At 58.3% G+C, this 19,468-nt stretch overlaps 3 protein-coding genes and 1 long non-coding RNA gene across 17 annotated transcripts; 2 read left to right on the top strand and 2 right to left on the bottom strand.

Moving 5' to 3' along the window:
• Positions 1-888: 888 nt before the first annotated feature.
• ZNF740 (zinc finger protein 740) lies at positions 889-5,966 on the bottom strand. Of its 3 annotated transcripts, none has more exons than XM_064734833.1 (8): positions 5,735-5,966; positions 4,957-5,139; positions 3,127-3,258; positions 1,882-1,968; positions 1,660-1,779; positions 1,461-1,575; positions 1,225-1,343; positions 889-1,143 (listed from the first exon to the last, which is right to left on the bottom strand). In XM_064734833.1, exons 1-8 carry the CDS (start codon positions 5,918-5,920, stop codon positions 1,051-1,053), a joined length of 1,035 nt encoding a protein of 344 aa, XP_064590903.1. In that variant the 5' UTR covers positions 5,921-5,966; the 3' UTR covers positions 889-1,050. The 3 variants fall into 3 exon arrangements, with proteins under 3 accessions (XP_064590903.1, XP_064590904.1, XP_064590905.1); XM_064734834.1 differs by having other exon boundaries at positions 1,720-1,779; positions 5,735-5,961; XM_064734835.1 differs by lacking the exon at positions 1,660-1,779 and having other exon boundaries at positions 5,735-5,963.
• CSAD (cysteine sulfinic acid decarboxylase) lies at positions 5,867-12,831 on the top strand. Of its 6 annotated transcripts, none has more exons than XM_064734825.1 (16): positions 5,867-6,002; positions 6,631-6,878; positions 6,964-7,379; positions 8,148-8,274; positions 8,910-9,000; positions 9,371-9,477; positions 9,579-9,694; positions 10,167-10,246; positions 10,323-10,377; positions 10,953-11,069; positions 11,142-11,206; positions 11,318-11,399; positions 11,483-11,682; positions 11,751-11,802; positions 12,313-12,402; positions 12,507-12,831. In XM_064734825.1, the coding sequence occupies exons 3-16, from the start codon at positions 7,236-7,238 to the stop codon at positions 12,678-12,680; spliced, it is 1,500 nt and encodes a 499-aa protein (XP_064590895.1). In that variant the 5' UTR covers positions 5,867-6,002; positions 6,631-6,878; positions 6,964-7,235; the 3' UTR covers positions 12,681-12,831. The 6 variants fall into 6 exon arrangements, with proteins under 6 accessions (XP_064590895.1, XP_064590897.1, XP_064590893.1 ...); XM_064734827.1 differs by having other exon boundaries at positions 5,883-6,169; XM_064734823.1 differs by having other exon boundaries at positions 5,883-6,236.
• On the bottom strand, positions 12,800-15,221 carry LOC135459147 (uncharacterized). Of its 6 annotated transcripts, none has more exons than XM_064734837.1 (2): positions 14,415-15,221; positions 12,800-13,930 (listed from the first exon to the last, which is right to left on the bottom strand). In XM_064734837.1, the coding sequence occupies exon 2, from the start codon at positions 13,895-13,897 to the stop codon at positions 13,259-13,261; it is 639 nt and encodes a 212-aa protein (XP_064590907.1). In that variant the 5' UTR covers positions 13,898-13,930; positions 14,415-15,221; the 3' UTR covers positions 12,800-13,258. The 6 variants fall into 6 exon arrangements, with proteins under 6 accessions (XP_064590907.1, XP_064590909.1, XP_064590906.1 ...); XM_064734839.1 differs by having other exon boundaries at positions 12,800-13,933; positions 14,500-15,221; XM_064734836.1 differs by having other exon boundaries at positions 14,500-15,221.
• Positions 15,222-15,521: 300 nt separating this feature from the next.
• On the top strand, positions 15,522-19,335 carry LOC135459149 (uncharacterized). Of its 2 annotated transcripts, XR_010442980.1 has the most exons (4): positions 15,522-15,615; positions 15,964-16,124; positions 17,916-18,933; positions 19,237-19,335. It is a non-coding gene; the product is annotated as an uncharacterized LOC135459149 (long non-coding RNA). The 2 variants fall into 2 exon arrangements; XR_010442979.1 differs by lacking the exon at positions 19,237-19,335 and having other exon boundaries at positions 17,916-19,230.
• The last annotated feature ends 133 nt before the right edge of the window (positions 19,336-19,468 follow it).

The following is a 19,468-nucleotide window of genomic DNA, read 5'->3' as shown; positions in this document are numbered from 1 at the left end:
CCCCCCCCTCACCTCTCCCAGCAGAATCCCCCAACCTCCCCCAGCACCCCAACCCTGCCAGAGCCCCCAAACTGCCCCCCCTGGGCCCCACAAATTTGGGGGAATGGGCTCAGCAGAGCCAAAGTCCTTCTTGAAGTGTCATGGGGGGAGGTCCCCAAAGTTTGGGCCCCTCCCAAAACTCCTGCAGGCCCAGGGGGTTCAGGGCATGAAAATGGGGGGGGCAAACTCATCTCTCTTGCCCCTTGGAGCAGTCTGTGATGGGGGGACAGGGACCCCCCCAAAATGGGGGGAAGAGCAGGGCCCACCTCGTGGTCTTTGGGGGCTGCTCCTGCCCCCCTCACCCTGCCCCTGATCCGGGGCTTTTCCTTTCCCTTGGAGCAGGGTTTCCCCAGAAATGGGGTCCCCTTGCTCCCCCTTCCTCGCCCTCACCTAGGGCGCAGACCTCCCAGCATGGGGGGACATAGGCAGCACCCCAAAACTATGTGGAAGTAGGGGAAGCCCCCCCAAAATCTGAAGGAGTTCCAGAGGAAATGGGAAGTGCTGCTGAGTGTCCCACAGGATGCGCTGCTCAAGGTGGGGGGGGCCCAATTCCTTTTTTTTTCCTATTTTCCCAAAAAAAAAAGGGGGTGCACCCCCCCCCAAGCTGAGGCCCCCCCCAACATGTTCAGTTTTCCTCCTTTACCCAAAGAAGAGAGGGATTGATGCTGCTGTTCCCAGTGGGACCCTCCTACCTGTGCACAGGCATCCCAGGATTTCAGGCAGTTTGGGGGTTCCCAGTCTTTCCTAAGAGGGGGAGGGGTGGATTCAGGGCTATAACGATGGCCGGGGGGGCCACTTGAAGATTCCAGGAGGATTTTTGGGATCATAATCCAAGTTTTTAGGCCGGAGGGCAGGAACGATCCAAGTTTTTTCATGCTGGCAGCGCTTGCGTTCTTCCCCATCCTTAGAGGGGTGAGAAATCCAGGTGAGGCAGAGCATGGTGATGTGGGGGGGTGCAGGAAGAAACACCCCCCTCCCGCACCCCCTGAATTTCCCGGCATTCCCAGATTTTCACAGCAGGAGCTGCGAGTCGGGCGGGGTCTTGGTCTGGCAGCCTTGGCACATGCGCTTGTGTCGGAGCAGCCGGTCCGTGCGGGAGAAGCTCTGCGGGGACAAGGCAGGCTCAGGTCAGGCGGTGGCGCTGGGGATGCCCCGCCCGTTCCCACGGGAATTCTCCGGCAATACCTGCATGCAGCGCTCGCACTGGTACGGCTTCTCCCCGCTGTGCACGCGCTTGTGCCGCTCCAGGTGGTACTTCTGGATGAAGCGCATGTCGCACATGTCACACTCGAACGGCTTCTCCCCTGCAATTCCGGCCGGGAATTAGCGAGGGAAGGGCCGGGGGGACTGCTCATTAACGAGAGTTCATTAGCGGTGGAGGGAAGGGGTGGGGGGGCCGCTCATTAACGAGGGCTCATTACCGGTGTGGATGAGGATGTGCCGTTTGAGGTGGTAGCTGCTCCGGAAGGCGCCGAAACAGTGGTCGCAGATGAAGTTCTTGAGCTGGAAGGAGCCGTTTTGCTCGATCACCACCATCTGAAATGGGGGGGATTTGGGGGTTCAGAGCCGGGGGGACCCCCAGCAGCCCCCCCCAAATCCCCCCCCCCGGCCGTCCTGCGCCTGCCGGAGTTTGGGAGATTGTCTTCCTCCTCCTCCTCCTCGTGCGGCGCGGCGGCAAACCTGGGATCCTCGGCGGGAGGAGCTCGGGGGTCCCTCGGCGCCGGGAACCCGCTTGCGGCGCTGCCGGGGGGGCGAGGGGGTGTCAGCGGCCCCCGAGATGGCCCCCGACCCCCCCGGACCCCAAAATCGAGGGGGGACCCCCCGCTGGGGGAGGGAACCTGCCTTTTTCATGGATTTCTTGGGGTTGGAGGCCTCAGGAGCATCATCGTCCTTGCGGGCACGGGGCTTGTCGGGGTCCTGGCGGAGGGACTGGGGGGGCAGGAATTGGGGTGGGGGTTGGAAAGGGGGCAGAAATTGGGAACAGGGCAGGAATTGGAGAGAGGGGATTGGGAAGAGGGGATTGAGGATCCAGGAATTGGCAGGGAGGTGTTTGGGAAGGGGTGATTGAGGGGCAGGAATTGGGATGGGGGGAAGGAATCAGGGGCATTTGGGAAAGGGAGATGGAGGGAGCAGGGTTTGGGAAGGGGGCGGGAATTGGGGAGGATGGATTGGGCAAGCAGGAATTGGGGGACAGGAATAGGGATGGGGGCATTAGGGAGGGTAAATCGGGGCAGGAAATTGGGGAGGGGGGTTCAGGATGAGGAGGGAATGGAGAGGTTGGGGGATAATGGAATTGAAGGGGAAACAATGGAATTAGAGCAGGAAAATCCGAGGCAGGAAAAGACCAAATAAAAGAGGAAAAGACCAAATCAAGGAGAAAAAGTCCAATAAAAGAAAGCAAAGGGCAAGTGAAGAAGGAAGGAAAATCAAGGAAGGGTCGGAAATAGGAAATGAAAGGATGAAAAACTCAATTGAAGCAGAAAAAGGTCAAATGAGAAGTGGGAAAATGAAACTAAAGCAGGAAAACTAAAGGAGGAAAAAGCCAAATAAAGGCAGGAAAAAGCCAAATTAGAAGTGAAAAAGGTCAAGTAAAATATAGAAAAGGATGACTGAAGGGAGAGAACCTCAAATTTGAGGAGAAAAAATTCAGATTCAAGGAGGAAGAGGCAAATTAAAGCTGAAAAATGCCAAATTTGGGGCAGAATAGCCCAAATTAAAGCAGGAAAAAAAAAAAGTTGGAAACCCCCACAAAAAGCCAGAAAATAAGAAATTAAACATAGAAAAAGCAAATTAAAAGTGGAAAGCTCCAGATTAAGTGCAGCAATACCCAAATTAAATGTGGGAAACTCCAAATGAAAGCAGGAAACCCCCAAATCAAAGGTGGGAAAAGCCAAACAAAGTGTGGAAATACAGAAATTAAAGATGGAAACCCCCAAATTAAGTGCAAAAATACCCAAATTAAAGCAGGAAACCCCCAAATCAAAGGTGGGAAAAGCCAGACTGACGGCATAAACCCCCAAATGAAGGGCGAAATGCCCCAGTCAAAGGTGGGATCCCCCATGGAAGCTGCCAGATCCCAGTCCGTACCAGGAGGTCAGGGCTGGAGCCCCGTTCCCGGTTCCCGTCCGGTTTCCCGCCGGATTTGGGCATCATCTTCTTGCTGGCGACGGTGGGGACGAGGCAGACGCCCGAGAGCCCCTCGCAGGCCAGGAGACTCGCCTGGAACAGGGAGGGACCCCCAGGATCAGCCCCCAGCCCCTGAACACCCTGGAGGGATGGGTGGGGCAGCAGCCCCCAATTCTGGGCCCTGATGGGAGCTTTGGGATAATGTAGGGAAACTTTGGGATGATCACGAGGGAAAATTGGGAGAATCCTGGGGAAACTTTGGGATGATCACGAGGGAAAATTGGGAGAATCCTGGGGAAACTTTGGGATGATCACAAGGGAAAACTGGGAGAATCCTGGGGAAACTTTGGGATAATCACAAGAGAAATTTGGAAGAATCCTGGGGAAACTTTGGGACGATCACGAGGGACAATTGGGATGATCGCGAGGGAAGTTCCGGGGAAACTTTGGGATGATGTCAAGGGAAGTTTGAGATAATCTGGGGAAGCTTTGGGGATGATGGCAGGGGAAATTTGGGATGATCCCAGAATAGTTCTGGGAAGATCCCAAAGTGGAACACAAGGGGTTGAACCCTCTTCTTTCAGCCCAATGAGGATTTAAGATCAAATGGGAAAATTCAAGGGAATTATGCAGAAACTTTGGAATAATCCTGTGAAAAGGTGAGATAAACTCATGGCAAAATGGGAAGACCCCAAAATTGGGAATGGAGGAGGATGAACCCCCTTTTTTGAGGCCTGTTGGCACCTAAGAGTTAATGGGAAATAAGGGGATAATCCCAGGGAAAAAAATGGGGAATTATGGGGAAAATCTGGGGTAATTCCTGAATAATTCTGTTAAGAGCCCCAGAGAAGGAGGGTTTGGGGAGGCTGAACCCCAAATTTGAGGCCTGACAGGACCTAAAGGCTACCAGGGAAATTTGGGAAATCCTGGAGAAAACTGGGATAATCACAAGGAAAATTCAGGATAAATATAAGGAAATTTTGAGAGAATACCAAGGATAACTGGGATAATCCTGGGGTAACTCTAGGAAGACCCCAGGGTGTGTTTGGGGTTGGAAAATCTTCTTCCAGCCTAGAGAGGATCTAATGGATAACAGGAAATTTCAAGATAATCCTGGGGAAAATTTGGATTATCCCATGGAAAACTGGGACAATTCCAGCAGAAACTGGGAGAATTCAGGAATAATGCTGGAAAAACCTCAAAAGTGGGGAGGGAAAGGTGGGGGGAGGCAAAACCACCCCCAAACCATCAACTGAATGACTGACCTGCCTTTATTGGGGCCCTAAAGGCTACTGAGGAAATTTGGGAAATTCTGGGGAAAACTGGGATAATCAGGGGAAAAATTTGGGATAATACTGTGGAAGTTTGGGAAGAGTCCACGTGTGGAGGGGCAGCCTGAACCTCCTTTTTTGAGGCCTCGCAGGCCCTCAGGGCGAAGGGAAAAATTCAGGGTATTTCTGGGGAAAATCAGGATAATCTTGAGGAAAACAGGGATAATCCTGTGATATGCCCTGAAGCAGGATGGGGGGATGGGGAGGCACCCCCCACCCTGGCGCAGGGGGAGGGAAGCTCCAGCTCTCTCCCCTCTTCTTTCCCTTTTCCCGTTTTTTGGGGCCGTTGTTCCCCCAAATTCCTGGGCCTGGGGGTGTCAGGATGCAGGGGGTGGGGGCTCATTACCTGAGCCATGCTGTGGGAGCCTTTGGCCTTACTTCTCGCCCAGGTAAAGCTCGTTTGGGGTAAGAAAAGGTGGGATCAGTAAATTTTTATGGATTTTTGGGCGGGCTCCAGTACCCGCCACGGCGCCGCCATTCCTTCTTCTCCTCCTCCTCCTCTTCCTCCTCTTCCTCCTCCTGAAGGGGCCACTGGGGCAGGAAGGGGGGGGAGACAGGGCCGGGCTTGCCCCCAAATTCGGGACCCCCCGAGTTGGGCGGGTGCTGGATCTGCAGGGACGGAGCTGAATCCAGAGGGATCCGCCTGGGGGAACAGCAGGAAAAGGGGTCAGAGGGGGGACAGGGGGGACAGAGGGGAGACAGAGAAAGGCCTGAAGAGGACCTCGGGGTGGGAGCCACGGGGGGAACAGGGACACCCTGCGAGGAATGTGGGTGGGTATCCCAGGTCAGGGTGGCACTGGGGGCGAAATTCCTGAAACAGGGGGCGTTCCAAGGGAAGGGGGAAAATGGGGATCCCTGGGGAGCGGGGGGTGGGCGTGGGGACGGTTCCGGGGGATCCTGAGGGTGTCTGTAACCTGCGGGGGGTGACACAGGAGAGGATCACTAAATCTCGGCGAGGGGAAGGGCACGGAGGGGGTGGGACACACCCGGGAGACCCCAGGGACAGCAGGGCAGAGATACCGGGGGGGGTCATGCCGGGAGGGGCCGCACCGGGGATCGGGGCCGCCTCTCTCGTTAGGGACCTCCCCCCAAACCCTCCCCATCCCCCTCCCCCCCCGAGCCCGTTCCCCTCCCCCCATCCCCCGTGGGAAAGGCCCCCCGGTGCCGGGCGCAGTCCGGGCGGCCCTGAGGGTGCCGGGTAGTCTCGCAGGGGGTGTCACGGGGGGGTCCATCCGTACCTGCCGCGGCCCCTCCGCGCTCCGACCGCCCGAGCCCGGCCCCGCCGCCCCCCCGCCGCCGCCACCCGGAACCGGAAGCCCCCGCCCCCGCCGCCGCTTCCAGGGCGCCCAGAACGCCTGGCGGAAGTGCGGGCTACCGTGCGCATGCGCAGAGCGGCGGCGTGATGGCGAGTACTGCGCCGCCATAATGGGGGAGTCACCATGGCAACGCCGCGGCCTGGACCCCTCCGAGAGCCACCGACCCTGCCCAGGGGACCCACCCGGGGAGGTGATCGACCCCCCGTCGATCCCCCCGACTCACCGCGAGTGTGACCCACTAATGCCCGAACCCCCGGTCGCGGGACCGACTCCTTCCCACCCGCCAATCCTCCGCCGGCGCCACGCCCCGCGGCCCTCACTCGCGACAAACCCTTGGGGACCGCCTACTACAGCCCGGTTTGGGGACCCCCCTCACTCCCACCGCTTCCCTTGGGGTGTCCCCCGTGACTCCTTTTGGGGGCTGGTACGCCCCATTCCCCTGCCCCACTTTTTGCCCCCCCCTCACCCCCTCGGGGGCGGTACCGCCTCTCCCCGTGGCGTCTGGGAAATGAGCGCGATACTGGAAATGGAGCACTGGGATTTGGGGTACACTGGAAATGAAGGGCACCGGGAATGGGTGTGGGGACAACAAACACTGGTGGGGGAACACACTGCAAGTAATGGGGGGACACTAGGGACAGGTGGGCTGTACACTGGGGACAGGGGGGACAATGAGAATAAGTTTGGGGACCCTGGGAATGGGTGGGGGCCAGACTGGGAATGGGTTGTGGGGACACTGGGAGTGGGAGGTCATATGGGGTCACCACTCTTCCCACAGATCCGGGGGCACAGTCCTAACCCTTCCCCCCTGTCCCCAGAACCCTCCGGGGCTCCTTCCTGAGTTCTGGACTTTGCTCCTTGCCCCCGGCGACGTGACCAGAGGAAAATTCCATCCTGGGGAGGGAAGAGAGAGGAGCTGGGAAAGCCTGATCCAGGAGAGCCTGATCCCAGGAAAAGTTTCTTCTGGCAGCACCTAATTCGAGGATCACCTGGTCCCAGGATCATCTAATCCCAGGGGACGCTGTTCCTGGCAGCAGCTGATCTTGGAAAATTGCAGCTGGCAGAGGTGAGAGGAGAGGTGAATCCAGAGAGCCTGATGCCCAGAGAAACCCATCCTGGGAACACCTAAGGTTGTGATCATCCTGTTACAGAACTACCTAATTCCAGAAGAACATCATTCTGGAATCGCCGTATCCCAGGAGAATTTCATCCTGAGAGAGCCTTATTCCAGGAGCACCTCATCGCAGGGGGAAGCTCAGCCTGGGATCACCTTATCCCAGGAGATCCTTGTCCCGGGATCACTTTATCCCAAGATTATCTCCTTCCAGGAGAAGCTCATCCTGGGATCCCCCACTCCTGCCACCTGCTGCCAATTCCAGGGTCCCTCCCGCTGCACTTCGGGGTCTCCCTGTGTTCTCCTGCCATGGCTGAGCCCTCTGGGGCTGGGGACAGCATCCCATTGGAATGTCCTGGCCTGGACACGGCCGCTGGGGAGGAATTCCTGCAGGAAGTGTTCCAGATCCTGCTGGAGGAGGGCGTGCGGAAGAGCACAGATGTGACACAGAAGGTTGGGACACTGGGGCACTCGGGAGGGAGGGTCCCCAGTCCCACTGCATCCTATTCCCGTTTCCAGTACCGTTCTCAATCCCAATCCTGTTCCTGTCCCCACAGGTAGGTGACTGGAAGGAGCCCCCTGGGAGGGGATGGGGTTCCCGATTTGTCCCTATTGCTTGTCCTGTTCCCAGGCATTCCCTGTCCCAGTCCCTATCCCATTCTCATTCCCAGTCATTCCCAATCCTATTCCCAGTCATTCCCAGGCGTGTGACTGGAAGCAGACATAGAAGGGGGTGAGGGTCACAATATTGCTGCTTTCCCAGTCCTATTCCCATTCTGAAACCCAGTTCCAGTCCCATTCCCAATCCTGTTCCTAATACAAGTCCCGCTTCCAGCCCTGTTCCAACAGCTAGTTCCATTCCCAATCCCATTCTCAGTCCCATTCCCAGTCCTGTTCCCATTCCGAGTCCCCTTCCCAATCTTATACTCGGAACAGGACTGGGAGTGGCACTGGGGTTGGGAATGAGAGTAAGTTCCAGTTGCAGTCTCATTCTCATTTCCAGTCTTGTTCCCCATCTTGTTTCCATTTCTAGTCCTATTTGCAGTCCCACTTCCAGCCCCATTGTCATTCCCATTCCCCATTCTGTTTGCAGTTCTGGTGCCAGACCCATTCCCATTCTGATCCCTGGTTCCAGTCCCATTCCCATTCTCAACATCATTCCCAGCCCATTCCCCCTGCGGTTCCCAGTCTCGTTCCCAGTCATTCCCAGTGCTTTCCCAGGTGTGTGAGTGGAAGGAGCCGCAGGAGCTGCGGGACCTGCTGGATCTGGAGCTGCGGAGCGACGGGGAGGGGCGGGAGCGGCTCCTGCAGCGCTGCCGGGATGTGCTGCGCTTCAGCGTCCGCACCGGTGCGCTCCCAGTACACACCAGTGCACACCAGTACAGCCCCAGGGCAGGCCCAGTGCCTCCCAGCTTAGCCCTGCACAAACTGCGTTGGGCACGGCAGCTCTCACTTCGGCCCAGTGGTTCTCAGTGTGGCCCCTGGTGCCTCCCAGTGTCAAACATTGTGGCCCCTGCCATGTTCCCCTCCATGTCCCCCCAATCTTCTGTGTCTCGCATGACTGCCCCCCTGCCCCAATTTCCCCCTGCATCCACTCCCTGACCCTCCCCATGTACCCCTGACTCCCTCCAAGCCCCTTCTGTTCCCTCCCTACCCACCTCCAATCCTTTCTGTCCCCCCATGCTCCATGTCCCTCCTGTGTCTCCCCTGATTCCCCTATATCCCCCCTGCCCACCCATTTCCTCACACCCCCTCATTCTGCCATCCATACCCTCCTCCTGTTCCCCACTCTCCTTCTGACCCTGCCATGACTCCTTTGAACCTCCCAGGTCCTTCCCTTATCTTCCTGTGTCCCACCCTCCACGTGCCATCCCAAACTCACTCATGTTCCCCCCCATTTCCCCCTATCCCCTCCCATATCTCATTCTGTCCCTCACCCATGTCCTCCCCTGACCAACCTCTGTCCCCAACGTGTTCCCCCAGGTCACCCCCGGTTCTTCAACCAGCTTTTCTCAGGGTTGGACCACCACGCCCTGGCTGGCCGGTTCCTCACCGAGACCCTCAACACGAGCCCGTGAGCCCCCGACACTCCCAAAGGGGAGCTGGCGCGTGGGGACACCCCTCAAAAACCTGCCATGACCCTCCCCTGCCCCAGATCCACCTGCAAGGAGCCCCTGGTGCTGATGGAGACGGAGGTGCTGGCAGGAGGATTTTGGGCTGCTCAAGGTTGGAGGGAGGGTTTTGGGTGTGTTGAGGAGCCCAGATGAGAAAGGACCTGCCAAAACCCTGTGCTGACTGCCCTGATCTAGCCCCCAGTGTTGGTGCTGATGGAGGGGGGCTTCTGCGGGGAGGGTTTTGGGGTGCTGAGGCTCTGGGGAAGTTGTTTGGGGTTCTGAGGTTTCAGGAGGAGGGGAGCCCCCCCGACTGCTGCTGGGCCCTTCCAGGTACACATACGAAGTGGCCCCAGTGCTGGTGCTGATGGAGGAGCAGGTCCTGGCCAAGCTCCGGGAGCTCGTGGGGTGGAGCAGCGGCGATGGCATCTTCGCTCCCGGTATTCCGGACCCTTCCCGAGGGGTATCCCTGTCCCCCCTCTGCCCCTGGCAGCCTGTCCATGGTGCCCTGGGGGTGAAACGGAGGTCCTGTCCTGGGCAGGGGGCTCTATGTCCAACATGTTGGCCATGAACGTGGCACGATTCCGGCGTTTCCCGGAGAGCCGCAGCAGAGGGAACTGGGACCTGCCTCGCCTGGGCCTGTTTGCATCCCAGGAGGTGGGACTGGGGGCTCGAGGTCACCCCAAAACCTAATCCTCAGAGTCATCCCAATTCTAATCCATGGGGTCATTCCAAACACTATTCCTGTGGTCACCCCAAAACCTGATTCCTGGAGTCATCCAAATGTGGCCCCCTGAGGTCACACTAAACCTGATTCCCTGGGTCACTCCAAATCTCATCCCTGGGACCGCAAAAAAAACATGATCCAGGGGCTCACCTGGGGTCATCCCAAAACCTGATCCTGGTGTCGCCCCAAAGCTGATCCTTGGAGGTTGCCCTAAACCTGATCCATGGGGTCACTCCAAAACCTGGTGTCACTGAGGTTACCCCAAAACCTGGCCCGTGGGGTCACCCCAAGTCTGGTCCCTGAGATTACCCAAAATCTGGGGTTACCCCAAGTCTGGTCACTGAGGTGACCCCAGATCTGATTCCTGGGGTCCCCCAATCCCGGTCTTGTTTTCCTGCCCAGAGCCATTACTCCATCCTAAAAGGAGCTGCTCTCCTGGGAATTGGCACGGACAATGTTCACCTGGTGCGGACAGATGAGAGGTGAGTGCTGGGAGGTCCTGAGGGACCCCAAGTCAGGGGATTCCTGCATGTATCCATCCCTATCCCTTCCCTTCAGGGGGAAGATGATCCCGGAAGAGCTGGAGAAGGAGATCCAGAGGGTGAAAGCTGAGGTCAGGAGAGGCCGCACACCTCAAAGGCCCTCAAACCCCCAATGCCTCTGCAGTATCCCCAGCGGCCTTCCCAGTGTTCCCAAAGCTCCCTCAAAGTCTGTGTGTCCCCCTCTAAGTCCCCAAAGCCTCTTCAGTGTTCCCAAAGCCATTCCCATGTCCACAAACCACCCTCCATGTCCCCCAATGTCTCCTCAAATCTCCCCAATGTCCCCCCAAAAACCCTGAATGTCTTCCAATGTCCCCCCACTGTCTCTTCAATTCTTCAATGCATCCAATGTCCCCTGTCCTCCCCAGACCTCCTGCCCTCCCTTAAAGTCAGTTGCCTGTCTGCCCCAAATCCCTCTGTAGGCCATTTCCTGCACTCCCAATGTCCCCCTGTATCCTCCAGCCCCCCACAGCTTTCCTCCTGAGCCCCCTCAAAGTCCCCCCAAATGCCCACCCAGGGCTCAGAGCCCCTTGTTTTTCTCTGCCACCAACTTGGCCACCTTTGACTCCCTGCACTACCCTGCCCTCTACCGCCTTCCATGCCCCCAGCACCCTCCAATACCCCCAGACCCCTCCCTAATCCCCCCCAGGGCTCGGAGCCCCTCTTTGTGTGTGCCACGAGTGGCACCACTGTCCTGGGTGCCTTCGACCCGCTGGACGCCATCGCCGACGTCTGTGCCCGCCACGGGCTGTGGCTGCATGTGGACGTGAGTTCGGGGTGCTTGGCTGGGGGGGGCTTGGGGGTCCCCCTGTGCGTGCTGATCCCCCTTTTCCTGCAGGCAGCATGGGGGGGCAGCGCCCTCCTGTCCCCACGACTCCGTCATCTCCTTGCTGGCATCCACAGGTGTGTCCCTCCCCCTACCCCCGCAAAAAACTCCCACCTGCCCTCTGAGCTTTTGGGGATACCCTTTTTCCCCAGAGGGCCCCCCCAAACTCTGCTGTTCCCCCCCACCAGAGCTGACTCAGTGACCTGGAACCCCCACAAGCTGTTGATGGTGGGGTTGCAGTGCTCGGCATTCCTGCTCCGTGACAGCTCCGTAGGTGCCCCCATCCTGAATTTGTGCCCCTAGGATGCCTCCTGGGCCCCCTCATTAATTTTGGTGCCCCCTGCCCATCCCAGGGGCTCCTGCAGCGCTGCCATGGCGTGGGGGCCTCGTACCTGTTCCAGCGGGACAAGTTCTACGACGTGTCCCTGGACACAGGGGACAAGAGCCCCCAGTGTGGCCGCCGCGCCGACGGCCTCAAGCTCTGGATCCTCTGGAAAGCCGTGGGGACCCGGGGGCTGGCACAGCGTGTGGAGCGGGCGTTCGGTGCCTCTCGGTGAGCCCCAGGATCAGGGGGAACCCTCCACCCTCCCAAACTTGGCTTCACCCCTTTGCTCTCCCCAGGTATCTGTTGGAGCAGGTGAAGAGGAGGGAGGGATTCCAGCTGGTGATGGAGGTAAGGGTGATGGTGGAATGGAGGATGGGGGATATGGACACCTAAGAGTCCTGGAGGTTGGAATGCCACAGGTTTAAATCATCCTGGAGCTTTAACTGCCTGGGGGTTAATCCCAAAGGTTTGAATCCCCAAAATTTAAATTCCAGAGTTTTCAATCCCAAAGGCTGAAATCTCAGACGTTTGAATTGCCCCAGAAGTTTAAGTCTTGGAGGTTTAAATCCCTGAGGACAAATCCCAGAGGTTTGAATCCCAGAATCTGAAATCCTGGAGTTTGGAATTCCACAGATTTAAATCATCCCAGGGGTTGAAATCCCAGAGGTTGAAATCCTGGAGTTTTATCATCCTGGAAGTTTCCATTTTGGAGGTTTAATTCCTGGAGGATTAAATCCTGCAGGTTCCGACCCCAGACAATTAAATACACATGGCTGAATTTCTGTAAGTGCAAATCCCTATCAGATTCTGGGAATTGGGTGAATGGTCATGATCTCCTTCCTCTTCCTCTTCCTGCAGCCGGAATTTATCAACCTCTGCTTCTGGTTCATCCCACCCAGCCTGCGGGGCCAGGAGAACTCCCCGCAATTCTGGGACAAACTGGGAAAGGTGAGCCCAGAATTCCAAACTCCCCCCACCACCAACACCTTCCAAATGCCCAGAAATCACCCAAAAAGAAAAACAAAATTCTCCTGAAATGGTGTTTCCCCTAGGTGGCCCCAGCCATCAAGGAAAAGATGATCCGGAGGGGCTCCATGATGGTGGGATACCAACCCCAAGGATCCCACGTCAACTTCTTCCGGCAGATTATCACCAATCCTGCTGTCACCCGCCAGGACCTGGACTTCTTCCTGGATGAGATACAGGAATTGGGATGGGATCTGTGAGCAGTCCCAAAAACCCCAGTGAAAGACCCCAAAACCTTCCCCCCATCCCTGAGGAAGAGGGGCAGAGCCTTGATTTCCTCCCCTCATCCCAAATTGGAAATGACCCCAAAACTCCACACTCATGGAATAAAACTCCATTTAATGGTCTTGATCTGATAGAAATTTGATATAACCCCACCCTCAAAATAGGGTTTGGTGTGTAGGGGGTCTCATAATTCCCCTGGAAGCTCCAGAGGAGGTTGTGGATTCTGGGATCAGCATGTAGTGGCCTTGGGACTCTCCTGACATTCCCATGGCTTCTTGAAGTTCCAGAGGCTGGAATTTGTAGGGAAGAGGATCTCTTAGCACGCAAAAAACTCTTGGGAAAGCACTGCAAAACCTGCTGCATTCATCCATGAGGAAGTGGAGCAGAGCCTGGACTTCCTTCTGGGATCTTTAAATCAGGAGTAAAGATGGATGTTCTCGGCACTTGATCCTAAAACTCAGCACTCATGGAATAAAAGAGCATTTAATGGTCTCAGTTTTATATGAATTTGATATCACACTCCCCACCCCCAGGACGGCAGTTTGGGGGCCCCTCAATTCCCCTGGAGGCTCCGGAGGAAGTTGAGGATTTCAGGATCAAGATGGGCATCCTCAAGGCAGGCTAGGAGCTGGGACGCCGTGGCTTCCTCTCGCTGACGCCGCTGCCAATCCCGCAGCATCTCAAAACTTCTCATAGCGGCATTGTTCGGATTTTCCTCCTGGATCTGGTCCAGCCGGCTCTGCTCCAGCCCTAGATGCAGAATCCCCACCTCCTGCCACTCTTTTCCCAATCTTTTGGCGACTCTCAACAAATCCTTCTCTGTCAAGCGTCGGGGATTCACGGGTGGAGCTGGAATCCCTCCAGGATGCTGTCCTGAAGTGGGATCCCCGGTCCCATTAGGGGTGTCCCTATTAGGTTCCCTGGGGTTTTCCTCCGGGATTTGCTCTTCCAGGGGCAGCTGGAAGCGCTGGATGAGGTCGGAGCGGCCAATCTGCTGCAGGATCCTGGCGATCTCACGCAGGGAATTCCCCGGGAAGCGCTGGAGGAGGATCAGGCACAACTCGGGGCGCGATGCCTGGAGCACAAGCCCGTCAGGAATTTTGCTTCCCAGTAGATACTTCAGCTTCTGGAATTGTTCTTCCGAGAGCGCCTGGTGCACCTCCAGCAGCGTTGCCCGCTCGTCTCTCGCCATCGGGGCAGAAAATCCCACAGGGAAATGGGGTCACTGCTGGGACACAAGGGCTGGGCTAGAGGAATCACCACCAGCCCACAGAGTGGCGGACAAAGGGGCCACCCCTGGGCCCAAAAATTCGGGGTGTGGTTGAAAAGAGGCCACCCTGTGCTCCATAAATTGGGGGTAGATGGGTCACAGCCCACCCCGAGGGCTTTCCTGGTGCCCCCGTTGTCCCCTCTAGGGGGACGCAAAGGGCTGAACCCTGCCAGCGTCCCCCTAGAGCACCCCACCCTGCCCTGGGCCCGAGACCGCCGAGTCTCCCCCCAGTGGCCCCTCAACCCTGGGGCTGGACCCCCAGTGTCACCCAATGGCCCCACTCCTTCCTGGCTCCTCCCGATGTCCCCGCCGTGTGCCAGGTGCCCTTTCTTCCGGGTCCCTACGATCTCGCGGCGCCCTCGGTTCTTCCCTAGCCCGGATTCGCACCATTCTCTCCCTCAAGCCTCTCGTTCTCCCCCCGCCACCGCCCCGCTCTCACCGCGCTCTGTTCCCGCCACAGCCCCGCTGTCACCGCGCTCTGTTCCCGCCACAGCCCCGCTCTCACCGCGTTCTCTTCCCCCCACCTTTGTTCCGTATGCGAGGAGCGGAAGCGTGGCCTCCAGTCCCGCCAGCAGTTGCCGCGGCAACGGAGCGCGGCCGCTTTGAGCGGACGGGGCGCGTCCTGCCCGGGGCGCGTTCTGCCCGGGGGTGGCCTGGGGCCGTCCCGAGCGGAGTCCGCAGCGTCGTTTGGGCGCTCCGGGGCGGTTCAGGGGTGCTGGGAGTGAGTTTTGGACCCAATGTCCAGCCCCCAGTGCCCCAAGTGCTTCCATTATCTTTCAATAATCCTCCATCTCCCCCAGTGCGTCAGTCACTTCCAGTACCACCAGTAACATCCAATCCCTCAAACCCCCAGTATCCTCCAGTTCCCCAGTCTCTCCCGTAAACCCCCAGTCCCCTGGTACGCCCAGACGCCCAAGTCTTTCCAATAGTCCAGTTCCCCCAGTATTCTCCAGCCCCTCCATTCCCCCAGTTCCCCCCAGTAACCCTGAGTAAGCCTTCAGTAGTCCCTGCAATTCCTTAGTCCCTCCAGTATCCCCCAACTCACCCCAGTCCACCGCAGTCCTCCAGCACCCTCCAGTGGTCCCCAGGCGCACTAGTATCCCCCCAATTCCCCATTTTCCCCAGCTCCCCAGTCTGCCCAGTATTCCCCAGTTCCCCCCAGTTCCCACAGAATCCCCCAATTCCCCATTCTCTCCATTATCCCTGACACCGCAGTGTCCGCCAGGCTCCGCAGACACCCCAGTGTATCCCAATCCCCCCAGTCAGTAGCCGCCATATCCCCCTGTATCCCCCACAGCCCCCAGCGCCCCCAGAGTGTCCCCCCAGTGTCTCCCCCAGCCAGGCTGACCCCTGGCCACCCCTCTCCCCAAGTCCATCCGTCCATCCTACCACCTGTGGTAGGAGGGTCCTTATTGTTCCTCCCCCTTTCTTTTTTTTTTTTTTTTTTTTTTTTTTTTTTTTTTTGTGGGGGGCGGGTTCCCTCCCGAGGGCGGGTTTGGTGGGAGTCGCCCTGGGCGGATTTGGGGGTGTCGGAGGCCTCCCTCCCCCCAGCACGCTGCGGCGCTGGCGGCCGCGCGGGAGCGCTTCCCTTCGCCCGGCCTCGTCCGGTGCCCCTGAACCCCCCGTGCTCCCCAACAGCGGTGAGTGCCACCGGGGACATCCCCCCCAAACGGAGAGTGGGCACTTCCCCTCGCCCCCGCCGTGTCCTTTCTTTTTTCCGCTTCCCCTTCCGAGAGCTCACTCGCGATTGCTGAGTTGTGGGAGGAGGGGCGAGAGATACAGCGGTTCCTCCGTGGGGGAATGGGAGGGGCTGTGGGGTGGGACGAGGGCAGTGCCATCATGTCACTGTGTGTGTGACCCCAGCGGCAGGAGGGGCACGGAGGGGCTTCGGGCAGAACGACCCCTCCCTTGGGGGCGGCAGCGGCCCCCCCGTGGGGTGTCCTCGGGTCACCCCAGTTCTCTCCCTGCCCCTCTCTCCCCCCCGGCAGGGTCCTTCCGTCCAGGGGACGGCGGCAATGGACACTGAGGGGGTGGGGGGAGGGCCCCCCTAGACCCCCCCGGCCCCACGGATCCCCGGAAAACCGCACTGCTCGAGGCCCCCCCACAGATGAGACCTCTCCACCTCCTGCCAAAGAGGCCTCTGGCCACGGTAAGAGGTTCTGAGGGGGCCTCCTGGAATGGTGAAGGGGGGTGGGTGCTTTTTCTGGGCTCCCTTAGGGACGTGCATTGGGGGAGACCCTGCCCTTGTGGTACAGGGAGACCTCAAACCTCAGGGAGGGACCCGGGTCTCGGGCGGTCCCAGGGATGGAGGGGGGGTTGTGGTCCCACGGTGTGGAGGGACCCCGATGCCAGAGTATGGAGGTGACCCCATCCCAGGGTAAGGGAATCTTGGGAATGTTGGGGTGGCCCATTCCCATGGCACAGGGGTACCTCAATTCCAGGGTAAGGGGGGACAGAGATGTGACAGTATCCTGCACCCATCCTGTGGGGGTACCCCAGTTCCAAGGTATTCCCCTTTTCCATGCCCCAGGATACAGGGGTGTCACATTCCTGTGGCCTGGGAGTATGCCAGTTCCAGGGTCTGGGAGTGCTCCAGGGATGCAAGGATGTCCCAGTTCCATGGAATGGGGTACCCTGATCCTGGAGTTTGGGGGTTCTCCAATCCCAGGATATGGGAATCTCAGGAATATGGGGTTGGTTTGGGGTGCCCTGTTCCCATGGTATGATGGTGTCCTGATCCCACGGCCCAGGGAGCCACAGTCCTGAGGTGCAGCGATGTCTCATTCCCATGGAATGGGGGTGTCCCAGGGTTGGGGTACAGGGATGTCCTATTCAGATGGAATGGGGTACCCCAATCCCAGGGCATGGGGCTGCCCTGATCCCAGGATATGGCAGGGTTAAAGGTCACACAATCCCAGAGTTAAAGGTCAGTATCACCTGATTTGAGGGTGCAGGGTTCTAATCTCATGGCATGGGAATGCCCTAATATTGGGATGCAGGGATGTCCCAGTCCCATGGGATGGGAGTGTCCTGATTTTGGGGTGTGAGAATGTCCTAGTCTCACATATCGGGATGTCCCAGTGTTGGGGTGCAGGGTTACCCCAAACCCATGGCATGAGGGTGTCCTGATTTTGGGGTACAGGGGATTTTTCTGGGTACCCCAAGTTCATCCCTGTTTTCCAGAGGGATTTTGTCTGTTCCAGTCCCTGTCCCCCCTTGCACCCCAATCCCAGATCCTTGTCTATGTGCAGTGGGGAGCTGGGGGAAGTGAACTCTGGCTTTGGAATACGATAGGGATAGGGATAGGAAAGGGGAGGGAGGAGGTGGCAACCGGGATGGGGAAGAGGGAAAAGGGATGGAGAAGGCTCAGAGGAGATGGAGAAGGGGAAGAGGGGATGGAGAATGTGAAGAGGGGATGCAGCAGATAAGGAAAAGTAAAGGGAAAAGAGGATGGGAAAATGCTCAGAGGAGCTGGAGAAAGGTGAGAAAGAGGATGGGGAAAGGACAGTGGGAATAGAGCAGGTACAAATAGGATGGAGAATGTGGGAAAGGAATGGAAAAGGGGAAGAGAGGATGGAAAATGGAAAGAAGGATGAAGGTACCAGTGGGACCAAGCTGAGACAGAGGGCCTGGAGCAGGTGCCAGTTGGAAAGGGCAGGTGTCCTTGGGATGGAGCAGGCGGCTGGGGGCCCCAGCTCCTGTCCTTGCCCTACCGGTGCCCACCCTCCTCTTACACAGCCCATCCTGGCCTGGCCCGGCAATGTCGGAAGCCCCCCAGGCCCCCTGTGGGGGGACCAAGTCCCCTGAAAGAGCTGCTGAGGCCAGAAGGGGCCGGGCTGCACCCCACTATCTGCGGGGAATGTGGGAAGGGCTTCAGCTGGAGCTCGGGCCTGGCACGGCACGGCATCACCCTCACTGGGGCGCGACCGTTCACCTGCAGCGCCTGCGGGAAGGGCTTCAGCCAGAATTCCAACCTGGCCACGCACCGGTGCATCCACGCCGGGGAGAAGCCCTTTGGCTGCTGGGACTGCGGGAAGCGCTGCGGGGAGAGCTCGGCACTGGTGCAGCACCGGCGGATGCACACCTGGGAGCGGCCGTACACATGCAGGGAATGCAGGAAGAGCTTCAGCGTCAGCTCCAACTTGTGGCAACACTACCGTACCCATGGCCGAGAGCGACTCCACCTCTGCCCTGAGTGCGGGAACTTTCTGGAACCCTGTCCAGCTCTGGAGGCACCGCAGGGGGCATGGGTACAGTGACACCTGGAGGGGCGTCAGGACACCTGGATGGGTTGGGACACATGAATGAGGATAGGGCCATCGTAATGGGGACGCTAGCATGAGGATGGGGCGGAGGGGATGGGATGGGAACAAGGATGGAGATGTGTTGGTTTGGCGCAGCCTGGTTTTTGGCGGGGGGGCGGGTGGTGCCACAGGTGTGGCTTCTCTGAGAAGCGTCTGGAAGCTTCCACCATATCCAATCTGATGGCTGTGAAGATGGACGTGCTGCAGGCCCAATTAGAGAGGTTGGTAACACCTCTGTGATGACATATTTAAGCAGAAAATCAAAACCGTGTTTGCACGTTTTTTTCCTGGGGTGGCAAAGCCCTGCTGCTGGGGCCATCCTCGTGCAGCCTGCAGCGATGCGCTGCAGCCACCGCCATCTCAGCAAGGCCTGCGGCGAGCCTTGCCTGCCTGGCTGCCCCGAGCCAGCTGCACTGCCGGTGGAAAGGGCAGGGACAGTGGCAGCAGCGTCCCCATCCCAGCACCCCGCATGAGGAGAGGCATTAAACAGCGCCAGCACCGCGGCGGCCGCCACTGCCCTGCAATGGCAGCAGGGCTGTATGGCCAGCAGTGGAAGCACAATGAGCAGCTCCCTGATGCAGAACCTAGACCAAATCAACATAGTGCTGCATGATCCTGCAGGAATCTTTGGACTGGTTCAACTTGTCGGCACTGGTACTGGGATTTGGGGTAGACTGGAAATGAAGGGCACTGGGAATGGGTGTGGGGACACAGGACATGGGGGACACCAAACACTGGTGGGGGAACACACTGCAAGTAATGGGGGGACACTAGGGACAGGTGGGCTGTACACTGGGGACAGGGGGGACAATGAGAATAAGTTTGGGGACCCTGGGAATGGGTGGGGGCCAGACTGGGAATGGGTTGTGGGGACACTGGGAGTGGGAGGTCATATGGGGTCACCACTCTTCCCACAGATCCGGGGGCACAGTCCTAACCCTTCCCCCCTGTCCCCAGAACCCTCCGGGGCTCCTTCCTGAGTCCTGGACTTTGCTCCTTGCCCCTGGTGACCTGACCAGAGGGAAAATCCATCATGGGGAGGGAAGAGAGAGGAGCTGGGAAAGCCATAGGAGAGTACCCAGGAAAACTCACATCTAATCCCAGGTATTAACAAGTGTTCCTGGCAGCACCTGATCTTGGAAAATTGTGGCTGGCAGAGGTGAGGTGAGTCCAGAGAGCCTGATGCCGG

Source organism: Zonotrichia leucophrys, chromosome 29, assembly GCF_028769735.1.
Source record: "Zonotrichia leucophrys gambelii isolate GWCS_2022_RI chromosome 29, RI_Zleu_2.0, whole genome shotgun sequence".
NCBI classification, from domain to species: Eukaryota; Metazoa; Chordata; class Aves; order Passeriformes; family Passerellidae; genus Zonotrichia; species Zonotrichia leucophrys.
This window is presented reverse-complemented; position numbering and strand designations above follow the sequence as displayed.

Coding starts and splice junctions, on each gene's coding strand:
- CSAD (XM_064734825.1), top strand. CDS start 7,236: ATGGCTGAGCCCTCTGGGGCTGGGGACAGCATCCCATTGGAATGTCCT. Junction 7,380..8,147: donor GCACAGATGTGACACAGAAG/GTTGGGACACTG, acceptor GTGCTTTCCCAG/GTGTGTGAGTGGAAGGAGCC. Junction 11,070..11,141: donor GGCTGTGGCTGCATGTGGAC/GTGAGTTCGGGG, acceptor CTTTTCCTGCAG/GCAGCATGGGGGGGCAGCGC.
- ZNF740 (XM_064734833.1), bottom strand. CDS start 5,920: ATGGCGGCGCAGTACTCGCCATCACGCCGCCGCTCTGCGCATGCGCAC. Junction 1,780..1,881: donor CCAAGAAATCCATGAAAAAG/GCAGGTTCCCTC, acceptor CCCCCCCGGCAG/CGCCGCAAGCGGGTTCCCGG. Junction 1,144..1,224: donor AGTGCGAGCGCTGCATGCAG/GTATTGCCGGAG, acceptor TTGTCCCCGCAG/AGCTTCTCCCGCACGGACCG.
- LOC135459147 (XM_064734837.1), bottom strand. CDS start 13,897: ATGGCGAGAGACGAGCGGGCAACGCTGCTGGAGGTGCACCAGGCGCTC.